At 39.8% G+C, this 24,779-nt stretch overlaps 1 protein-coding gene across 1 annotated transcript in view; it reads left to right on the top strand.

Annotated features, from left to right (window-relative positions):
* Nucleotides 1-24,779, top strand: part of LOC136866886 (amiloride-sensitive sodium channel subunit alpha-like) — a 547,990-nt gene that overhangs the window by 328,942 nt on the left and 194,269 nt on the right. The window contains exon 8 of the mRNA XM_067143979.2: nt 22,472-22,529. Coding sequence (XP_067000080.2) covers nt 22,472-22,529 — 58 coding nt within the window. The remainder of the gene's footprint in view (nt 1-22,471; nt 22,530-24,779) is intronic.

The following is a 24,779-nucleotide window of genomic DNA, read 5'->3' as shown; positions in this document are numbered from 1 at the left end:
ATTCAGAAATGCCCTTAAGCAATATAGCAAATGGATGAGGCAAACTACTGAAACCGGGTGACATGATCGGTGACGGTATAGGAGACAGTAAACACAGAATTATTCAAAAAGAAAAGTGGAATTTGTCTAGGAAGACCAGACCCAGTTTCCAAAGGGGCAGATATTTGTTGAGTAGCAACAAATTTCCTACTTTCAATAGATTTACTAGAATCGTCCTCAGTAGCCAAGTTTATCGAAGGGACTTGCTCGGTTTGGGGGGTAGCAGCCCCAGACAACATTTGACTAACTCTATTAGACATGTCCGACAGATGTTCGACCAAATTGCTAGCCTGCTTAACATTATAGAAACTAAACAGTCCAGCCTGCACTCTCTTAAGTTGGTTCGCAGATGGATCGTTCACTTAAAAGAAACTAACTTCAGATGCTAGCTCGATGGTATTGTTTGTGATACTGGATAGAGTCTCATCACTTTCTTTTCCGCCCAAAACTGGGATACAAATAGGCAGTTCTAAGAACTTTTTAAGTTCGGCAATATCTGCCACAACCATGCCTCCAGATTGGACCTTTCTAATGAGAAGCTCATAAATCAATTCCTCCTTGCGCAAGTACCCGGGAGCGAGGACTTCGCGAGGACCAGACATATTAATATTAATATTAATATTATTATTATTATTATTATTATTATTATTATTATTATTATTATTATTATTATTATTATTATTCTCGTGTGAGATACATCAAAAACAGAAAACAGTTACAATAATTTCAAGTAACATTTAAATAATCTTGGACCAATACAACGCTGCTTCAAGTCCTCTCTTCGTAGCTCGATGCAGGTCATCTTGCCTGCACAAGGATGGACACAGCGGGCACTGAAGCATATGCTGGATGGTTTGATCTTCTCCGCAGTCACACTTGGTGTTGTCGCCATTGATGAAGCCCCATCTTGCCATATTAACTTTGGCCCTTCCCACTCCTGATCTCAACCTATTGAGAGATTTCCAGATTGTCCAGCTCTCATTGCAACCGGGTGGCAAACGTTCCTCAACCGCCATCTGCTCAGAGCCTTGGGGGATCTTCGTCTTCCATAGCTGTATCCTTGCCTTCTCAGCTGGTACTATACGTTCCTGAGATGTTCGTAGGAAGCTCTTCCTATATTTCAGTCTCTGTACTGGAAGCTCATGTCCGTGCAGTAGATGAGTACTTTCGTGCTTGACCTTTGTCCTTTCCTTATTTGCAGTTACTTCTCTTCGCACACCGGGTGGCGCTATCACTGCAAGACGATAGAGTTTTTCAGTTGGAGTAGACTTTAGACAATCTGTAACAAGTCTGCAGGTCTCATTAAGTGCTATGTCTACCTGTCTGGCATGAGATGAATTGTACCAAACAGGGCAGGCATATTCCGCTGCAGAATAACATAGTGCCATGGCGGAAGCACGAATAGTTTTTGGTTGACTGCCCCATTCTGATCCAGATAATTTACGTAGAAGATGATTCCTGGTGAAAACTTTAAGTTTAGTGTTCATGCAGTGTTTCTTGAATGTAAGAGCTCTATCAAGCGTCACTCCTAGGTATTTTGGAGTTTCACAGTATTGTAACGCAACACCTGACCACACTATATGCAGCTTACGATGAGTTTCCCTATTTTTCAGATGAAAGGCACAAACTTGTGTTTTCATAGGGTTAGGCCTTAACTGGTTTGCCTTGTAATAGGATGACAAATTTTCGAGGGCGATGGTTAGATTCCTTTCCACTGTCTCAAAGTCTGTACATTGTGTTACCAGAGCAAGATCATCAGCATACAAGAAACTTCTGCTATTTGGAGCTACCGGCTTGTCATTCGTGTATATATTAAAGAGGATTGGTGCCAGCACACTTCCTTGAGGTAAACCGTTTCTTTGTGTCATCCACCGACTGCGCTGTCCTTGGAAGTCCACAAAAAACCTACGGTTCTGAAGAAGGGTTGCGATAAATCTGGTTATCTTAATATCCTTGGTCAGATTGTAGACTTTAACTAACAGAAGTTGATGGTTGACGGTGTCACACGCTGCAGTCAAATCTACAAAGACTACACCTGTCACCTTGTGTTTTTCAAAGCCATCCTCAACGAAATGTGTAAGATTCAGTAGTTGTTCAGTGCAGCTCTTACCCGGACGAAATCCAGCTTGTTGTGGTATGAGGAGAGGGTCAGTCATGGGTTGAATGCGATTTAGGATCATCGTTTCCAGTAATTTATATAGATGACACAAAAGGGTAACAGGTCTGAAGTCTTTAGGATGATATCCTTCCTTGCCAGGTTTGAGCAAAGCAATTACTCTACTTTTACGCCATGTCATTGGTATCTGACCTCTGCTCACACATCTATTGAAGAGTTGCAGAACCCATTCTTTGGTTTTAGGCCCAAATTTCTTTATCTGTTCTACTCGAATGTCATCTATACCCGCCGATTTTCCATTTTTACATTCTTTGATGACTTTTTCCAACTCCAACATGGTGAAGGGGACAGTAAGGTCACTTCTTTCTTCTTGAATCTTCCTCTGTATTTTTGGCCTTCGGATTTTATTGGTTGCTTTCCCATTTAAGAGCAGTTGGTGTGCTGTCTGATTTGCAGTGACATTGAAATGTTGGGTAGTCTTCGTTGGATCATTGTTAAGGTGTTTCAATAATCTCCAGGCTTTATGGCTAACTCTCGTAAGATTTATACTTTCAATAGTTTTCATCCACTGATTCCGTTTTGATGTTATCAATGATGACATGGGATTGTTCCCAACTTCCACTGTCTTTTCTCCTAGGAGATTTTCTTCAAACAATGTTGCATATTCCGTAAGCTGGGCAACAAGGTCTGAGGTGAGGCCAGGGACAGCCTCTAGGTATGGACTTTCTGGAGCATTTCATTACGGCATCAACAAATGTATCGTAACACTCTGGTGTTGGCTGGATGATGGACACTTCAGCATCTAACATCTCTGCAAACTTTGACCAGTTTGCCTTTTTGAAGTTATACCTCCTTCGGAATGGAACACTCTGTGGTCTGACTGCTGCATAAATCTGGCACATTATTGGTCTATGCTGCGTGTTAGGTATTGGGTTGCAGACATACTTTACACATTGTTGGCTAATATTATTACTGCTGAAAATCAGATCAGGGTTATATCCTTGTTTCCATCTGCCACTGTTAAATGAAGCTGGTAGTTTAGCATCATGAATGAGAGTTAGGTAGTTTGCTTCTGCCCATTCTTGCACTGCTATACCACTCTCATCTTCGTATTCATAACCCCACACGTTACTATGGCAACTGAAATCCCCAATTACTATTTTCGTGTGTTGATTCTGAAAATTGGAAGGATTACTAACAGTAAATTCAACTCCAGGTGGCTTATACAGAGAGGAGATGGTGCAGCTACCTACTTCTACAGTGAGGACTTCAATATCATTTTCCTCCGTGAAGGCTGTGGACTGAAGCTGCATATCAGGTCGGACAAGTATGGCACTTCCGTACTTTTGGTGTGGCCGTTCAACAGCTAGACGCATTCCATTAATTTTTGGTCTACGCATTTCACTACTACTGTGTGTCTCCTGTATGCACAGTATGTGGCAATTGTGTTGACTGCATAGATTTTGTAACAATTCCTCTTTTGTTGAAGATATACCTTCAATGTTAACAGAAATAATTGTTAACTGTGGTCCTGAAAAGGACCGTGAAGATGATGTTTCTGGTGTGAAAGGATTAGCCGTCAGCACATTTCGTAATGATGTCTGACGTTGCCCAGGGTACACCCGATTGCTATTTAAATCTCTTTTTGCCATAATTGCAATCTTCGTGGAGCTTCCTTTCGTGTACCCCATAATAATAATAATAATAATAATAATAATAATAATAATAATAATAATAATAATAGTTCCAATAGTAATATCAGTTCCAATAGTAATATCATGTACCGGTGTTATTCCAAAATGCTTGCACAGCTCTCTGGCCGCATTAAACCTGCATCATCACACATACGTAGAACTACAGAAAGCCACCCTCCTGAACACCTGCCACATTGTGAGAAAGTTCCTAGGAACGACTTTTCCTCTGACTCACGCCAAACAACATGAAGTTCCAGGTCGCAGTTCCAGTAATACTGAAGAACAGATTCCCAAAACGGGGACATAAGAAGTCTGAAGTTGTTTGTATTTATTGTATAAATGTATATGTTGTAATTATTTCTGTTGTAAATATTTGTACATCTATGTACCTGTAGTTTCATAATCAAGAGGGTGACTCCTTGCTTAGGCCGAGTCAGCCCATTATGTTACCGGCACAAGCCGAGCCTTCCTAAATTGATACAAATAATAATAATAATAACAATAATAATAATAATAATAATAGTAATAGTAGTAGTAGTAATAATCACACTCACTCATTCCGTAGGCTCCTGAGGGACGTGAAATTCCTGTGCCGATCTCACAATCCTCCTCCATCCTTTTCAATCTTGAGTCTGTTATCAGTTTGAAGGGTCCGGCATGCGTTGTTGATCTCCTTCTTTCAGGTGCTTCGGGGTCTTCCTGAAGGTCTTTTCCCATTAGGAGAGCCCTTGTATAGATCTACTGGTGCTCTGTTATCCTGCATCCTCAGTATAAGTCCAGAGTGTGTTGTTGAAAGAGAGTGTAAATCTGAAAATTAGATCTTTTCTGCCAGCTTTGTGAGATAGGGCCAAATATTTTTCTATAAACTTTATTCTCAAAGACTTGCAACTGCTGCTGCTCTTTCTCGGTTATACTCCATGTCTCGGAACCATACAGAAGTACTGGTCGAATGATTGCATTGTAGATAAACATTTTTGCATTCCTTGTTAAAAACTTGGAGCCTAATGTAGGGATCATAGAGTAAAACGCCTTCTAGCTTGGTGTTCGTGTTGTAATAATAATAATAATTGCTACGCAGATATGCGTGGAGCAGAAAAGGTGAAAGAAGGTGCCGGGGTAAATGAGTCTAACTACAATATCAAAAATTGAATTAAAAGTTTAACTAAAGGTTACATTTCTTTGAGAATTTCCAACTTAACAAATTTCTTCACTGGGTGAACAATAACAAATTTGAGGATTAAAATAGAGAACCCAAGAATAGGGCATTTAACATTTGTGGGCTTCAAGCCATCGATTTACAAGATCCGAGCTACACGATCAAGTTTACAAAATTTACAATTCAAAATGAAGAATAATTTAGTCAAGGGCGGAAATCCCCCAATTCAAGAGCACTTGCTCCAAAATTTACAATTTTAGCCTTCCAGAGGCACCTCACACTATTACAAAATTTTGAAAAGAGCTTACATGCTCTCGATTTCTTACAGCCCACTCAAGGCAACATTACATCACAATCTAACACTCTCTGGCTTCACAAGGCACGAATTACAAATGGAAATAGTCTTACACAGGGGTATCTAGTACCCAACCTACTGGACCTTTGCGGAAAAGAACAGGTTAAATAAATGGCCCGAACACAAACTGAATGGAGGCGTACACTGCGCTCCTAGATAATGAAAGATTAAAAACCTACTGGGCTCTGGGGCTAGTCCCAAGCTACTGAGGTGGCTCGCATGGAAATAACTTTAATATATTAAAGGAAAGAAAACAGTTAACTCAAACCAAGATGAAGGGGAGCTCGAGAAGGTAACTCACTCTCTATCCACGATTTACAGTTAAAGACTTTATGAAATTTTGCATGAAAAAGGAGACGTTTACATTAAAACGGTTACATAGTTAAAAATTCGGACCTTCCCCTCGGATAAGTATGCGGAAACAAAAAGAAAGATTGAATTTATGTGGCCATTACCTGGCTGATGTACTGCATGCCGACGAATGAGGCGTCCCGCCTCCTGGCTTAACACACACACTCAGAAAGACGATGATTAATGGGCAAGGTAACTCCAAAACCCGCAACTTATATACCCTCAGGGAAGGTTCGAGAGTATTCTGGACTAATCCAGACACACCCTCTCAATTTTATTGGCTGAACCCGAAAGTTACACTCAAAACCGAACAAGAAGCCTGTGATAGGCTGAAAATTAATTACAGAAAATTTTCATTGGCTAGATTCAAAACTGGCGGAATGAGACAGAAGTGTTGTAAAGCTAGAATTACATAAAAATACAATTGAAAGTTGAGAAAACCTATAAACATAAAATTTCTTTCAACAACACTTCCTTTACCTTGCACCAGAGTGCACGACTATAGTTTTTTGGTAGTGACATCTGTGGAGAAATGTCCAAACTTCTTGATGTACAGCAAAAACAAAACCAAGAGAAATCCAATCAGTTTAGGAAACATTACAATAACACAATTACTTAATATTTCAGTAGTGGCATCTTCTGACTAAAGTCTCAACTTTATGTTGTACCAATTTCACATTTTGGTCGTAGAGGAGTTCATTAAGGTGCTTATTTTGAATGTGCGGAGTTGAGGTGTATCTCCCGGTACGATAATAATAATAATAATAATAATAATAATAATAATAATAATAATAATAATAATAATAATAATAATAATAATAATAATAATAATAATAATTCCCAAACAATGTACTATTATCCTATTAGGAGATTTCAATGCCCAACGTGGAGAATGTCCGACCCACTGGGATTCGGCGAGCTTTGTAAGCCGTTCAACCTAGTTTTCAAGTCAACAGCTTTCTAACATTTGCCACGGAAACATGATCATCCCCAAATCCTAATCTTGATCATTTTGCTAGTACCTGTAAAGCACAGCGGGAAATCCAGAATGCTAAAGTCCTGAGAAGCACGAATCTTGACTCTCAAAGGTCGAACCAAAGCTTCTTTCAACATCGAGCAAAATGTTCCAGAGAAAGGTCAGTAAATTTGATGTGAGAAAATTGAAGACCAACAAGGAATTCACTCAGATACTAGGATCTCTTGATGTGCAAAACTGGGAACAGGTGAAAGGAGCTGTGATTGATACGGCTAAGAAAACCGCCCCATTAATAAAGCCTAAGAAAGAACGTTGGTGGAACCAGAATGTGATCAGCTTGCCTAGCTGTGATGGAATCAACATAAGAATTAAGATAGCTGTGGAGGTGAACGTTGGTTCCTCCGACAACAGTTGGAACAGATGGACAAGAACTAAACCTGCTATTTCTACAGAAGAAAGCGCAAGCAAATACACCCCTCCGGGTGGCAAAGTTGCTTACAATGATAAAGAAAATTGTCTGATTTTGGCAATATACGTTGAGCCCCTGCTTAAATGTGAAGTCACAGGGTCGAAGTTTACCTTGAAGAAAACGTACCCACCTACTCAGACTCGTCTGCACGTACGAGGAAAGAAATCAGACAAATCATCCAGTCACCAGGTGAGAACTCTGCTGAACTTTGGAAGTACGCAGGTGAGAAGTTAACAGATATCGCCCACTTCCCCTCAATTACGTACAAGGTTCTCTTCAGACCAAGGCAGAGGCACAACTGGATATGCAATTCGGAGAATACAAGGAGGGTTCAGGGAAGTGCATTCATGGACTTAAAGGCCCTTATTTCTTACTTCAATCAGAGAAGTGAGGAATTTGTGGTGACCTTCATTAACTTCCGGGAGACTATGACAATGTTGATCGAGGTACTTTAATCCAGATCCTTAAGGAATTGCACTTGGATAACAAGATGAGAGTAATCATTGAACAGGCCCTCTTAAACACGACCTCCAAAGTGAAATTTAGAGGAAACATTTCAGACAGCTTTCAAATTTCTAAGCGTGGAATGAAGTCTTTCGTTGAGTGCAGTGGGAGTAAGAACCCCACTCGCCCTTTCCCTCCCAGAAGATGATGTACAGTCTGGTTTCACTCAAAGCAGCTCATGGGCCTCTCTTTATCTGACGCATCAAGTACAGTTCTCGCATTTCAAGTTCCAAATTTCGGAGTGTGACTCTTTCCTGCTTTTCATTTCTGATCGCACTTACTGGGTGCGGCCGCCCAGCCGGACATAAGATGTCACTTCCGATGTTTATCCCACCTTCCCCATGTGGGGTGGGCAGTGGTAATCCTGAACAGGCCTGCACAAACATAGATGCAGGACCGAATTCCTGAATAATCACAGGGTCGGGAGATGATGTGCAGGTCCGAACTAGGGGCTTCCAGTTTCACCCGTAACCTGCCCCCACCATCGCCGCTCGACTTTGGAAGTAGTGTCACTGGTGTGGGTTTATTTACGGTGCCAGGAAGTGCAGCACGTGCTGGAACAAACACCGAGAACTGCCGCAGACTCAGACCGGGCATGACCTCTTCTGCCTCCACGACCGTCATCCTACAATGGCCACCACACACTCGGTTATTAAGTCCTATCATAACATTACATCAAATAGGCCTACCCAGCATTGAAAAACGCGGTAGATTTCAAAGAATTTTTAAAATTCTGCTCCTTCTTCTGGCCCTACTGTCGCACAAATGAAATGTCGTATGGCTTTTAGTGCCGGGAGATTTCAGGACGGGTTCGGCTCGCCAGGTGCAGGTCTATCTATTTGACTCCCGTAGGCGACCTGCGCGTCGTGGTGAGGATGAAATGATGATGAAGACAACACATACACCCACCCCCCGTGCCATTGGAATTAACCAATTAAGGTTAAAATCCCCGACCCGGCCGGGAATCGAACCCGGGACCATCTGAACCGAAGGCCAGTAAGCTGACACAATCCTCCAAATATTTCTCTCTTCTTCTTCTTCGACTCAATATTGTTGTATGAAGATTTGCGAGATGATCTTCACTGCACTTTGAACCTCAAAAACACTTCTTCAGAAGATTTTTACTTGAAATAGATATGCTCTTGACCTTCTGATCGGCACTAACACCAACATATATGAAGCCACTTTAGTACATTTTCATCTGTGTCAACTTTCTAACATTTTATAACTGATTTCTGCAAGTCTTCAAAATTTAAAAATTGGCATTTGATCTATTTCAGTGACATGTTATTTATCTGCCATTAATACAACAGTGCACATTTGTGAGTGGCCAGGTCCGATCATTTTTGGAATATTTAATTCTTGGGCTGCATACCGAAACACAATTTAAATTATAACGATACGTTTTTGTCCTCCAAATGTTTCAGACATCCCATCTTGCTGTTCCTTCATGCCACATGAAATGGTCTGCATTCAGATTGTAGACTGCCAGTCTGTGTTAATGGAATATGGCCTTTGCCTCAGTTTTAGGGTAGTGTCTCACGGTTAGAAAATGTTGTGATTTGAGTCACAAGTTCGTAGACTGGTTTTGCTACCTCAGACTACAGGGGTAACACCAAACAAGGCACAAACACAGGTAAAGTAAAGGTAAGAGTACAATACACAATATTAGAAATCACTACACACTCGGAAAAACAGTAGCTGGCATTACTCGGATCTCCAACAAAACATGTACGAAATATCAGTAGGGCCAACTAGTGAACAACAAACCGGGAAGATGAAAAGGCTGGGAACATACCAAAGGCATGGACACGGCTTAGATAGCGGATTCCGAAATGAATCACCGTGATCCTTAGTTTTTAAAAATATTATTTACAAGATAATTTTACAAATACATTCCAAGTTATGAGCTATAAGTTCAGTGATATACATAGGTTATTCGTGGCAGTGTAAATTCAAATTACAAATCAACTGTACATCCCGTTACCAATACAGTAGTACAATGCAATTTACAGGTTATCCAAAATCTAGCGTACCTCAAGTGATACAGAACTACCAGAGAGTAGTATAATACAGGGATTCTGCGGCCTCCTCCCGCGGGAAATTTGAATTCTGGCGGGAAATTTGAATTTTGGCGCGAGATTTGAATTTGTAAACAAAGGCACGTGCTTTTTGACAGCTGTCATCAACAACAATGCATCGCTAACCTCACTGCTGCCATCTTGACGGGCCTAAACCTCAGTAGTGCCAACTTAACCTAACTAGCGTGAGGTAAACAAAACCACGTGTTTTTTTGACAGCCACGTGCTTTTTGACAGCTATCATCGACAACAACGCATCGCTAACCTCAGTACTACCATCTTGACGGGCCTAATCCTCAGTAGTGCCAACTTAACCTAACTAGCGCGAGGTAAACAAATTCACGTGTTTTTTGACAGCCACGTGCTTTTTGACAGACAACAACGCATCGCCAACCTCAGTACTGCCATCTTAACGGGCCTAAACCTCAGTAGTACCAACTTAACCTCACTAGCGCGTGGTAAACAAATCCACGTGCTTTTTTGACAGCTGTCATCCGCCATCTTTAAACTACAGAGCACTGTGCTGCCCTCTTTATCGAAGTAGCTGTAAATTCATCACATGTTATCCGCAGTGCTGCCATCTCGACGGGTGTAAACCTTAGTGCTACCAACTTAACCTAACCAGCGCGAGGTAAACAAAGCCACGTGTTTTTGACAGCTGTCATCCGCCATCTTTAATCTATAGAGCACAGTGCTGCCCTCTTTAGCTACTTACCTTTGAAATGTGGTGGCGGATAATTTGAAAAATGCTTTTTGACAGCAGCTATCTTTGAGCACCGTGCTGCCCTCTTTAGCTAGATACCTTTGAAATGTGGTGGCAGGCAATTCCACATGACAGCAGCCACCTTTAATCAAGAGAGCACCGTGCTGCCCTCTATGTGGTGGCGGCAAATTCTACATGCTCTTGTTTGGAAACAAACTCACGCGCTTTTTTGACAGCCGTCATCCGCCATCTTTAGTCAACAGAGCACAGTGCTGCCATCTTTAGCTAGATACCTTTGAAATGTGGTGGCGGCAAATTCTACATTCTCTTGTTTGGAAACAAACTCACGTGCTTTTTGACAGCTGTCATCCGCCATCTTTAATCAACAGAGCACCGTGCTGCTATCATGCGGGCAATTTCGTCAGCTGTCATCCGCCATCTTTAATCCACAGAACACCGTGCTGCCCTCTTTATGGCTACTACCTTAAGCACGTAGTAGCGGGCAATTTGAAAAGTTCTGTTAGCTATCATCCGCCATCTTTAATCAAGAGAGCACCGTGCTGCCATCTTTAGCTAGATACCTTTGAAATGTGGTGGTGGCAAATTCTACATTCTCTTGTTTGGAAACAAACTCACGTGCTTTTTCTACCATCCGCCATCTTTAATCAACAGAGCATAGTTTTGCCCTCTGCAGTTGAAATGTGGTGGCGGCAAATTCCACGTGCTCTTGTTTGGAAACAAAGCCATGTGCTTTTTTGACAGGTGTTATCTGCCATCTTTAATCAACAGAGCACCGTGCTGCTATCATGCGGGTAATTTCGTCAGCTGTCATACGCCATCTTTAATCTACAGAGAACAGTGCTGCACTCTATGTGGTGGTGGTAAATTCCACGTACTCTTGTTTGGAAACAAATTCTATGTGCTCTTCAGCTGTCATCCACCATCTTTAATCAAGAGAGCACCATGCTGCCCTCTTTGTGGTGGCGGATAATTTGAAAAATTCTTTTTTGACAAGCAGCCATCTTTAATCCAGAGAGAACAGTCCTGCCCTCTTTAGCTACTTACCCTTGAGGCGGTTAATTTGAAAAATTCTATTTGACAAGCTGCCATCTTTAATGAAAAGAGCATCGTGCTGCTATCTTGCGGGTAATTTTTTACGTCACAGCTGTCATCCACCAACTTGCATTGCTAACCTTAGTGCTGCCCTCTTTAGCTACTTACCTTTGAAAAAATATCTATTTGACAAGCTGTCACCCGCCATCTTGCATCGCAAACCTCAGTGCTGCACTCTATGTAGTGGCGGATAATTTGAAAAAATCTTTATGACAAGCAGTCATCTTTAATCCAGAGGGAACAGTGCTGCCATCTTTAGCTACTGCCATCTTACATCGCTTACCTCGATGCTGCACTCTTTACTTGAAATGTGGTGGCGGTAAATTCGAACAAGTTTAATCACGCATCGGGGAAGCTAGAGTAAGCACGTGCTGCAGTGATGACGTCATTGTGCATGTTTAGACTTGTCCGTTTTCTTAAGAGTAAGTCGGTGTAAAGGAATGTGGTGGCGGTAAATTCGAACAAGTTTAAACATGCATCGGGAAAGCTAGATTAAGCACGTGCTGCAGTGATGACGTCATTGTGTATGTTTAGACCTGATCGTTTTTCTTAAGAGTAAGTCGGAGTAAAGCAATGCAATAAGTACAACATTTTTGAATGCGATCAAATATTTATTTACAAATGTACTACAACAGAGTTCATTTTTGCTGCTGACAAGGTTGGTGTGCTTCTTAACAACGTATGCTTCTGAAATGCCTCCTGCAACATTCAAATTAAACAAAACATTTAGAAATATATTATACTAAGTATGTTATGCTTTACAGAGAAGATCATATACTTCTTACCTTGTTGTCATTCCTTTTCGGAATCATCATCATCATCATGAGGTACTAGAGAAAGTTCATTCATACACTGTGTACAGTGTTCAATCCTCGGATTTGGTCCATCCCAATCATCATCACCATTTTCTTCTCGATGCTTGTAATGTCGTTCACAAGTTCTGCATAAAGCTACTTCGATCGACATCTTACTGTGTAGAGGAAGGATGTCCCAAAAATTATGTACGTAAGAGGCAGCGTACGTATATAAAATACCTGGTGGTAAGTATTGAATAAGATGTTTCGGCATCGGCGATCTATGTTTATAGAACATCTTAATAGCTTCACTCACTCGTGTAAGATAAATAAGATGTTGCGTATGAGCATGCAAACAGCATGCACATTTACAGTTTTGTTCCATAGCGTACGATGTCGAAGCACACACTAATAAAAATGATAAAGATCTATTCTTATTTTTAGTCTCGTAACAATATTCGTTAGCGGATGGTAAGTAACATCACTCATATGAATAATAAGACAATAGGCTGCTGTGTTAGCAGGAATGTTTTCAGATGTTTCAAATTCTAAACGAATATCAACTGGAGATTCTTTTATAGATTCTTCATGATAAGAGCAGTCTATAACTACAATCGGTGCTTTATTTTTAAATTCTTGAGGTGTAAATAGCGGACGATCTTCTTTCTGATAATACGATGATTGAAATTTACAAAACATGTCATAGAGCATCCCAAACTTATTTTTCTCAAAGTTAATGTCTATGTTTTCGTAGGGATACGTAATTCCGTTGAAATAGAGTCTAACATGTCTTAATTTACAGTGATCAAACAGTGAGCTATCTATTTCGTGATTGAATTTACGATTAGTTTGAAATCCAAAAATAATGTACAAGGGCTTCTCAGCAAAACGTGATGTTTTAACAGCCCAGCTATGCTTGTTTGTAGGTGGTAACACAGGATATTCATGCAGCTCCCAACTTCTAAAACGTATAGGTAATGGTGTATCATTTTCTACAATCTTGAGCAATCGAAGTTTTTCACGATCAGATAAGGTTACATGTGGAATCCGCCACAGTATACGATGCAGTGTTATTTTCGATTCTACTGGTGTTTCTACTGCTTTAAGAGAATTGTAATCACTTCGATCACGGATTAGAATAAGCTCTTGTTTTGCGTTGATTATAATACGTGTAAAGTCTTCTGCGAATCCAAAAATATGTTTCAGTGATAATATACCCATAAAAGTTCCATCCTCATTAATCATCCAGTTGTTAGTAGCTTTTGGACACCATCCAGCCATCCGCAAAAGATTACTTTCTTCATCACAGAAAGAAGGGTAGAGTTTCATTGCACTTGTAATACCAACATTCTTCGTTCGATCTATTTCAACATTATTTACTTCATATCGCGCTTCAGAAAAGAGAAAAGCTAGAGCATGGTTGTTTAGTTGTGAAGTGCTTGGTCCACTTCCATCCGACTTTTCTAGTCGTCCTTCAATATAGAGGTAGCTTTCGTGTGGTAAGTTGTAAACATATTGCTGATTAATAATAAAATGAATTTCATCATTGTTATTTAATCCAAACGTAAAAGGTTGATAGGAATGAAGCTCACTTCGTACTACACCTTCACGACTTTCTACTGTATTCGTAATGTCTAGCATTTCTTCCATTCTGTTGTAGTAGTGTATATCCTAATTCTTGGAGTATCTGTTTATGGGTATCTGTTAACTCGATGAGTCTCTGCACACATGTAGTATGTCTTCGGAATGTACACCGTGTTTTATAGATGGTTTTCATTCTGGTTTAAGATGTAGTTTGTAAGCTACGCACGCGTGCTGATCTAAATGAATAAGCTGATTATGTTTATTTACAAGTCTAAGAGTAATGTTGTTAATGTGTTTTACAGACACAGGATGATAAAGAATTACTGCTGGTTTCTCACAAATAGTATATCCACGTTCCTCTGTAACAATAAAGTCGTGCAGGACGTGCGAAGGTTGTAGATTACTATTCAAGTCTGTAATAGTATTACAAGTAATGTTCACATGATAATCATCGAAGCGTTTTATAGGTTGATGAGACTCGTAACGTACGTTCGGTAGGAGCTCCCGCGATGAAAATCCAAGCAGTGGTCCAATCGAATCCGGTTGTGATTTGAAGTCAATCTTAAATGATGATTCAATAGCATATTTATGTGTAACGTTGCTTATAGTGATTGAGAACTTGTAATTATGATTACTAAAACTATCTTCCCCAAACTGATCAATTAACGTACTTTCAATATAGTCGTGAATATCGTCTACTGTATAACTACCTGAGGGTAGTGTTAGCAGATACTCATCGTAATAGAACTTGTTTACACCATCACGCACATTATAGATTTTATTGTAGCTTTCAAACGATACTAGTCCAAGACAATGCTGCTGATAGCCAAGTTCAATTGGTGGATTAAAATAGACGGTTGTTTCAGGTCCTTCTCCACGTACAGCAAACGTTCTTTCACTGTTCGTCATCACGTAGACACTAATGCACTTTCTCTACTGTCTGGGTTTGATATAAGAACATAAGATATAATCGTCCGCACATGCGTGTATTAAAGTTTTGCACACGGTTTTTATTGTAAACAATGTCTGCACTGCTTCCGAAATAACGTATGAGCTCAAAAGGAGGAGGTAAGTCCCCATAGCTATCAAAATACCATACTTTAGATTTACGTTTTACATAAGCAACGTAATGAGTTCCAGGTCCACGACTGTAGTCCAAGTTAATTACGGCACTTTCACGTTCACGTGGGCGCGCTGCTAGTTGATCGCGCATATACACTCCTCGAAAATAATGAATTCCTAGTTGTTTAGCAAACGTAAAAACTTCATCATGCGTTAGAGCTCGATATGGCAGTGCATTCAGTAGACGTTTTTTGGAGAAATGTAGATACCAAGTCCTTTCTTGTATGGTGCTAGCTTCATGTTCACACCTTTGCCTCGTAACGCAATTGCCTCCATCGTCTTGTTATGACGTTCACTCTCTTTCAACTGTTGTTTCGCTTCTTCTACAGCTTTGACAGTTCTCGCTACAGCACTAGCACAACCTAGCAATGACCCTAAAGCTGCTAGGCCAGCAAACAGCGCAGGAAGAAATCCTCCTCGTTTGGGTACAGGAATAATTCGTGCACGTTTACTAAATATTGCTCTGCACTTTGGAGAAATTCTCGCTCTTGCTGCGCGTAACGCTTTAGTAATAGCTACACGAGGATTGTATTCCCCACGAATAGCTTTTTGCGCAGCCTTTATAACATCTTTCCATCGAACAGTTTTTACTTTCTTCTTCTTCTTCTTCGCGTCGTATGGATATCGTTGTTTCACCATTCTGTGCACGACTTTACTAGTCAAGAGCAAATCATAAACTAACCGTTGCCTCTTGTTTCGTTTAATATATATATTACTATTACGTACTTTATGATTCAGTTATCATGAAGATTATAAAGCAGCAAGACACACTACCTGTTACCGACATTGTACCACATCTCTTACCTAGTTCTAGTACAACTACAAGAAAACGTCATGGAACGTTATTTCCTTTTACTGTGCGAGGTCCGTCGGGATGCGGGTAAACAAATCTTTTACTCACACTTGTTACTTCTGTAAATGGTGTACGCTTCGAGAATATTTACGTTTTCGCAAAGTCACTCTATCAACCGCTATATACTATTCTACAAACTGTAATGCACGATCTAGTTAAAGATGGAATAAGATATTTTAAATTTAATTCGCATGAGCAAGTACCATCACCAGACGATGTGCTTCCTAATTCTCTTATGATCTTTGATGATGTCGCAACAGAACAGCAAAACGTTATTCGTGCATTCTTTAGTATGGGTCAGCATAAATATAAAGATTGAATGTATTTGTGTCAAACCTATTCTCGTGTGCCTAAGCAGTTGATACGCGACAACGCAAATGTTATTGTGATTTTTCGGCAAGAAGAGCGCAACATGCGACATGTGTATAACGATCATGTTAACACTGATATGGCATTCGATGACTTTAAACGTATGTGTGCTAAATGTTGGTCATTACACCGTTACAGCATTTTAGTTATTGATAAAGAAAGTGATGTACAGCATGGACGATATCGCATGGGTTTCGATCATTTTATATGCATTAACAAAGAATTACAGTAACTACTTGATTAAAAACCATCATCATGTTACATCTAGCAAGGAGATCACAAAACATATCATCCAAGGTCGAAACAATATTCCACGGGAATTTTAAAGAGCTTAAACGTATTCAAGCAGACACGGATTTATTTTCAAAAACACAACTAAGTACACCACTCAAAGAAATTTTTAATACTACTTCATTACCGCAGTCTACTTTAAGTTTTGCTTCTATGCAAACATCATATCATAAAGAGAAGCAAGAAGAAGAAGAAGAAGAAAAAAAGCATGAACAAGATAAGGAAGAGAAGAAGCAGGATGTAGATCAAGAAGAGGAAGTGGAAGATAAGGAAGAAGAAGAAGAAGAAGAACTTAATGGTACATCACCATCTAAGCGTGTTGAGTTTTTAACTACAGATGTTATTGCTGAAACACCTACTACATCGACGTAAAATCTACCATCTTTGTCTGAGGTTATGATTACACCAGAGTATCGCAGTCAGTTTAGAACTTTTATTCAAGATACCTATGGATCTCTCTTTGCACCCTATATAGAAAAACTTTTTACAGGACAAACTGACACTACCTACGGTATTCGCTACGAAGATGACTGTTTCTGGATGGGAAATTCAAATGTTAAGATTAATAACAACAAACTCATTGTAAAAGGTGTTACATATAAACCTACGAAAGGACTCTTAGAACTTCTTTTCTCACGAATACCTGACAAGGATATAATTTTACAAGATGATCTTAAAAAATATAAAGCAATACTTTTTGATACTGACGCAACACGGCGTAATTACAAGAGAACAGAAGCTGTAAATGCGAATAAGAGTTACAAGTATCGTGAGTTTATTTCTAAGCTGTTTCCGACTGCACGTAGTCTAGATGTTATCTACAAGCCTTTGTTGCCGTATGTGGATGTAAGATACTGGAATGACCCAAACTTACTCGTTGAACGATTACAACTTTTAAGAGCATCGCAAGAGGCTGGTCACACTGGTCACGGATCAGAAATTCTAGAAATGGAAAGAGAACTACGTTATGCCGGTATTATTTTGTAATGGCTCGTCAAGAGAAGATCTCACCTGTAAAGGTAAACATCGCACATGAGTTACATAAACCAGCACGTCACACCTACTGTCGCAGACGCGTTATTACACGAGGAAAAGATGATCTCTGGCAAGCAGAATTAGTAGAAATGATTCCATATTCCTCTAGTAATAAGGGGTATAAGTATCTACTTACTGTTATCGATGTGTACTCGAAGTTTGCTTTTGCACAACCCGTGCGTTCTAAAACAGCAGCTCAAGTTAAAGAAGCATTTAAACATATTGTTGAAGAATCGAAACGCTGCCCAAGGCTTCTTCAAACTGATCAAGGTAAAGAGTTTTACAACAAGGATTTTTCTTCTCAAGTCAAGTTACGTGGCATTCAACACTACTCTACGTTCAGCAGTCTCAAGGCAAGTGTTGTAGAATGCTTTAATAGTACACTCAAAACAATGATGTGGCGAGAATTTACAGCACAAGGTTCATATCGTTGGATTGATCTGCTACCTAGACTTTTATCTACCTACAACGATACACCTCATCGCACTATCGGAACAAAGCCACGTCTTGTTACAAAGAATACACCTCGCATAAATGCTATTCATCTTGTAATTAAAACAGCTGATCCACGTCACCATCGCTTTAAAGAAAGTGATCTTCGCAAAAGGATACACACCTAACTGGAGCACTGAAATTTTTCAAATCAGAAGTGTTAAGCTTACTAATCCAGTTACGTATTTACTTCGCGATCTCCGAGGACAGCCTATTGAAGGAGGATTCTACATCGAAGAACTGCAGAAAACAAAATATCCTGATCACTATTTAGTTGAACGTGTTATTCGACGTCGTAGCAATAAACTGTATGTAAAGTGGCTTGGTTTTAATAACAGCTTTAATTCATGGATTAATAAAGAGGATGTACTTTAAGTCTTATGTGTGTTTTCTTTTTATCCTCTACGTTTCCTTTCTTCGAAGTCACTATGACATGCTGTAGGATTAAACAACACCTGTAATATATTTTGACAATTGATATTTATTTTAGAATATATATACATTTTTATCCTTTGTTTATTTTAAGGTCTTTGTCACTCAGTTTTCGTTTTATTGCACCAACAACGACAAGTTCTGCTATCTTCTGAGCAGCTAAAGCACTAGGTAATAACACACACAGCATAACTTTATCAAGCAGATTTTAACAGCTACACGACATACTATGTGTGGGCAGCATGTAACTACGCGAACGTGTTCTAGGGCCGCAGGGGAGATAAAGCTCGAAGAAAAGAATATCAAACACTTTATGGATGAGTCCACGCCCAACATGCTTCCTCATCTTTTTCCCTGCTCGTTTCTTCACCGTTTCCTTGTTTACTCTCTCCACAGCCATGATAAGTGTTTATAAGCGAAGAGAACTCGTTAGTTTTAGGTCCGTGATACAGTTTAATTAGTTGACATGTACGGCACTGTCTCACAGAAGGTCTTCTACCTAAACTCACGAGTTCATGACGTAAACTACACGTTTGAAGCTCTGACAAAACAGGATCTTGAGTCCACTCACGAGGCACCTTCTCCCAAATCTTCTTTACAGCATTCGCAGCTACATTAACAAAAAATGCCTTTGGTAATGCATTTAACTCTTCTTCAGTAAAAGTGTTTAGTTTTTTTTGCATGCATAAAACTTTACGATTGCCTTTTCAACTGCGTTACACTTAGTATCTGTTAGAAATGACATGATGTCTTTACTCTACAAATGTTTCTTTTACACTAAGGTTATTTCGACACTGCAGTTTACATATGTTGTTCACTTCCCGACATGCACTGCGACACAACCAATCAAAGAGCATGCATACATGTTGTAAAGACTGTTTACTTGTTTCTCTGCTATGCTCTTTCGGAAGAGTTTTAAATGATGGGCACCCTAATTCATGCATGTCGATAATTTCACACGATGATGGTAGAAAATCACGCAACCATTCTTTCCTTTCACAACCCTTTGAAAGAACAAGATCTGCTCTAGACAAATGTGCATTCATCATTAAAGGTAGAAAACGATAAGGTATTCCTTTTTCTTCCCACTTCAAACCTAAATTGTTTTCAATCCACTGAGTCTGCTTTTTATCTTCATCTGTTTGCAAACAGTAAGGGAACGGTGGGCTAAATACTAAACTAACAAGTTTTGGTGCCCACAACACACTGCAATCTAACACAGCCACCTCTTTAAACACAAATTTGGTTCCGTTTACTTTAAAGCCTTGCACATCAACTATTAATGTTTTCGTCATGTTTGCACTGCACTCTCTATCACTGTTTCTCGAAGACTAAAGCTTTTAGTACCGGGCGAGTTGGCCATGCGCGTAGAGGCGCGCGGCTGTGAGCTTGCATCCGGGAGATAGTAGGTTCGAATCCCACTATCGGCAGCCCTGAAGATGGTTTTCCGTGGTTGCCCATTTTCACACCAGGCAAATGCTGGGGCTGTACCTTAATTAAGGCCACGGCCGCTTCCTTCCAACTCCTAGGCCTTTCCTGTCCCATCGTCGCCATAAGACCTATCTGTGTCGGTGCTACGTAAAGCCCCTAGCAAAAAAATAAAAAAAGCTTTTAGTCAACGAACGGGTTTAAACATGCGCACCTACAATAACCAATAACATCATCGCTGCAGCACATGCAATCTCTTGTTTTTATGATGCATACTTATTGCATTCCTTTACACCGACTTACTCTTAAGAAAACGGACAAGTCTAAACATGCATGATGACGTCATCACTGCAGCACGTGCTTACTCTAGCTCCCCCGATGTATGAATAAACTTGTTCGAATTTACCGCCACCACATTTCAACTAAAGAGTGCAGCACCGAGGTAAGCGATGTAAGATAGCGGTAACTGTGTTGAATAAAGATGGCTGTTTTTCAAAAAGAATTTTTCAAATTATCCGCTACTACACACAGTGCGGCACTGCGCTGTCTTGATTAAAGTTGGCGGATGACAGCTGTCAAGAAAGCACGTGGGTTTGTAAAGCACGTGGAATTTACCACCACCACAAAGAGAGCAGCACGGTGCTCTCTAGATTAAAGATGGCGGATGACAGTTGTTAGAAAAAAGCATCTAGATTTTAAATTGCTCGCTACTACGATAAAGATAGCAGCACGGTGTTCTGTAGTTTAAAGATGGCTGCTTGTCAAAAAAGATTTTTTCAAATTATCCGCTGCATCATGTCAACTAAGGAGTGCAGCACTGACGTTTGCGATGCAAGATGGCGGGTGACAGCTTGTCAATAGATTTTTTCAAATAGTCCGCCTCAAAGGTAAGTAGCTAAAGAGGGCAGCACTAATGTCAGCAATGCAAGATGGTGGATGACAGCTGTGACGTAAAAATTACCCTCAAGACAGCAGCACGATGCTATTTTCATTAAAGATGACAGCTTGTCAAATAGAATTTTTCAAATTAACCGCCTCAAAGGTAAGTAGCTAAAGAGGGCAGCACTGTTCTCTCTGGATTAAAGATGGCTGCTTTTCAAAAAGAATTTTTCAAATTATCCGCCACCACAAAGAGGGCAGCACGGTGCTCTCTTAATTAAAGATGGTGGATGACAGCTGAAGAGCATGTAGAATTTGTTTCCAAACAAGAGCACGTGGAATTTGCCGCCACTACATTTCAACTAAAGAGTGCAGCACGGTGCTCTGTTGATTAAAGATGGCGGATGACAGCTGTCCAGAAAGCACGTTGATTTGTTTCCAAACAAGAGCACGTGGAATTTTCTGCCACCACATTTCAACTAAAGAGTGCAGCACTGCTGTCTCTGGATTAAAGATGGCGGTTGACAGCTGTCAGAAAAGCACATAGGTTTGTTTCCAAACAAGAGCACGTGGAATTTGCCGCCACCACATTTCAAAGGTAAGTAGCTAAAGAGGGCAGCACGGTGCTCTCTGGATTAAAGATGGCGGATGATAGCTGTCAAAAAAGCGCATGGGTTTGTTTCCAAACAAGAACACGTGGAATTTGCCGCCACCACATTTCAAAGGTATCTAGTTAAAGAGGGCAGCACGGCGCTCTCTAGATTAAGGATGGCAGATGATAGCTGTCAAAAAAAGCGCATGGGTTTGTTTCCAAACAAGAGAATGTAGAATTTGCCGCCACCTTATTTCAACTAAAGAGGGCAGCGCGGTGCTCTGTAGATTAAAGATGGCGGATGACAGCTGACGAAAGAGGGCAGCACGGTGCTCTCTTGATTAAAGATGGCGGATGACAGCTGCAAGTAGCTTTGTTTACTGATTCAAATCTCGCGCTTGTGAGGTTAATTTGGCAGCACTAAGGTTTAGGCCCGTCAAGATGGCAGCACTGAGGTCAGCGATTCGTTGTTGTCTGTCAAAAAGCACGTGGCTTTGTTTACCGATTGAAATCTCGCGCTAGTTAGATTAAGTTGGTACCACTAAGGTTTAGGTCCGTCAAGATGGCAGTACTGAGGTTAGCGATGCGTTGTTGTCTGTCAAAAAGCACGTGGCTGTCAAAAAACACGTGGCTTTGTTTACCAATTCAAATCTCGCGCTTTTGAGGTTAAGTTGGTACCACTGATGTTTAGGCCCGTTAAGATGGCAGCAGTGAGGTTAGCAATGCGTTGTTGTCGATGACAGCTGTCAAAAAGTACGTGGCTTTATTTACAAATTGAAATCTCGCGCCAAAATTCAAATTTCCCGCCAAAATTCAAATTTCCCGCGGGAGGCGGAGGCCTCTCCCGAGAGCCGGAGGAGGAGGTGGCGGCAGTACTGTCATGTTATATTATTATTATTATTATTATTATTATTATTATTATTATTATTATTATTATTATTGTTGTTGTTGTTGTTTAGCGTGGAGCAGTAACTTCAATGTTACTTTGCAGGGAGGTGAGCCATTGTTTAGCGTGGAGCGGTAATTTCAATGTTACTTTGCAGGGAGGTGAGCTACGAGACGCGGATCTCAACAGCCACCTGGCCAACGGACACGCATTGGGTGAGCTACTTTCTCAACAAGTAATCGGTAATATTCCTTTACACAAAATTAGTCCTAAGGAAATACATAGGGCTGGTGCAATACAGAAGTTTCGAGGGAAAAATATTACTTCATTTTCTTTTTTTCTTTACCTAACGAGACGAGTTTAGGGAACATGCATGATCCGGGGTTTTAATTTAAAATATGCTAATCTGATTTAAAATTGCATGCAGAATTCAAAAATGTGATCAGAATGCACAAATAATAACTCCAAACCTGATAAAAATCTAAATTAAAGTATGAAAATGTCACGTGACGTAAGTACGCCATCTCATTGGTCTGACGTCATCGTACAGGTTGACTGAATTAGCAGACGAAATAACACATAGTGTGCTGTGAGAAGCAGGATACACTTCGCGTATTTCTACTTTATGTTAGTGTCTGGTATCCCTTTCAGACCTGAAAGAAAACTGGCGGTGTGAATTTTTGTTTGTACGTCAAAAACTGACTAAAATGCTCTTAAATACATATATTTTTAGTTTATTCTACAAAATAAAAATTAACATCTGAAAAAAGCACCCGCACAATTGTGCGTGTCAGGACTTACTTCACTACTTACAAAAAGGAAAATTACCTCAGTGCATGTGAATGTACATATGTACATGATCAAATGTTCTATTTTCCAGTGGGGAATAATTTAAAACAATTAAATCTTCGTTCAAACACAAGTAAACGTTACATTTCCAACAATGAGGAGGAGTTTCGACATTACTGCCCTTTTGGCAGCAGCAGCTTGTCGTCAGACCTGAAAGAAATCTGGAGGTGTCAAAACGTCAAGAACTTACTAAAATGCTCTCAAATACATGTTTTTACAGTTTATTTTACAAAATAAGAACTATCGGCTGAATTGTGCGTGTCAGGACTTCATTCACTACTTGCAAAAAATAAAAAATAAACAAAATCATCTCAGTACATGTGAATATGCACATGTACATGATCAAATGTTCTATTTTACAGTGTGGAACGATTTTAAACAGTTAAAAACTTATACATTACATTTCTCATGTAGAGTACGAGTTTTTCTTTCTCGGTCCTTTTTGCGACAGCACCCAGCACTTCTGCATGCATTGGCTGTAAGGAAACCTAGCCCGCACATATGTGCGTATCAACATTCAAAACCTCACGGTATTACGTACGATGTTAAAAGTTCACAATTTACGTTTGCTACACAATCTACACACTTCATAGATTATATTCTGATATTCAGTAAAGCTTCTAGATCAATATGAATGCAATAAATAAATACTTACTTTAGGCATTACTGCTTCTCGCCATATTCCTAACGAACTGTATTTTTAAACTCTTCTTCCTGCCTCCTGGTGGTCAAGTACTAAATAAAAACAACTGAAGTACATGCTACGTGTCGCGCACAAGCACTGCAGTCCGGTCTAGCGCCTAGAAAACGTCAAATAAGCTCAGACATAAATAAAATACGAACCCGCACAATTGTGCGTACACGGTCTGAAAGTGGTATGGTTAAATTCGAGGTCTATACATTGGATAATAATCTGAGTGGTATATTTTAGACTTAAAATGAATCCTGCGCAGACAGTGGGGCAGAAAACTTAGAAATGGTGTATAGTTCCGATGTGGAATAGCACATCGCATACCATCCCAAACAAATTGTTTATAAATGTTCCAAAGACGCTTAAACTAGGGAGAAATGGATTTTGGCGAGCCGGAGAAATGCTGGTGATATATCGGACAAGTATACAGTTTATTTTTTTAAAGATCATTTTATGGTAAGTTGAATTTCTTTGAATTTTCAGTCACTTTTGCATGTTAGCTGTTCTAGTGGTAAAACTTTGTATGTTAATGAATGGTACTTTAATTAAATGCTTCAATTACATCTTGGAATATGAAAGTAATAAACAGTGCATTAATTAATGCTGATTATTGAAGTATTCTCCAAACCTAACCTATGTTTTGGGTGATCCATGTCAAGGTAATAAATCAAACGGATTATGAACCATATTGACAGCTCTAATTATACCAATTTATCTTGGCATGCGACAGTTATTTATGTCTTTATTGAAGAGCTTACATTTGTAAAGAAATTTAGGCTATAGCTAAATACTCTATAATATAACAAAAAATAAGCATGTACATCATAAAAGAAAACAACGTGAATTTAACAAATGTATCACTCTACACAAAACCAATGCTTGTCTGTTGGGGTCTTATAAGTTAACAATGCTCAGTTATAATAAT

This window comes from Anabrus simplex, chromosome 3 (genome assembly GCF_040414725.1).
Source record: "Anabrus simplex isolate iqAnaSimp1 chromosome 3, ASM4041472v1, whole genome shotgun sequence".
Lineage (NCBI taxonomy): Eukaryota > Metazoa > Arthropoda > Insecta > Orthoptera > Tettigoniidae > Anabrus > Anabrus simplex.
The sequence above is the reverse complement of the archived record's forward strand: the minus strand, read 5'-3'. Positions and strand labels throughout refer to the sequence as shown.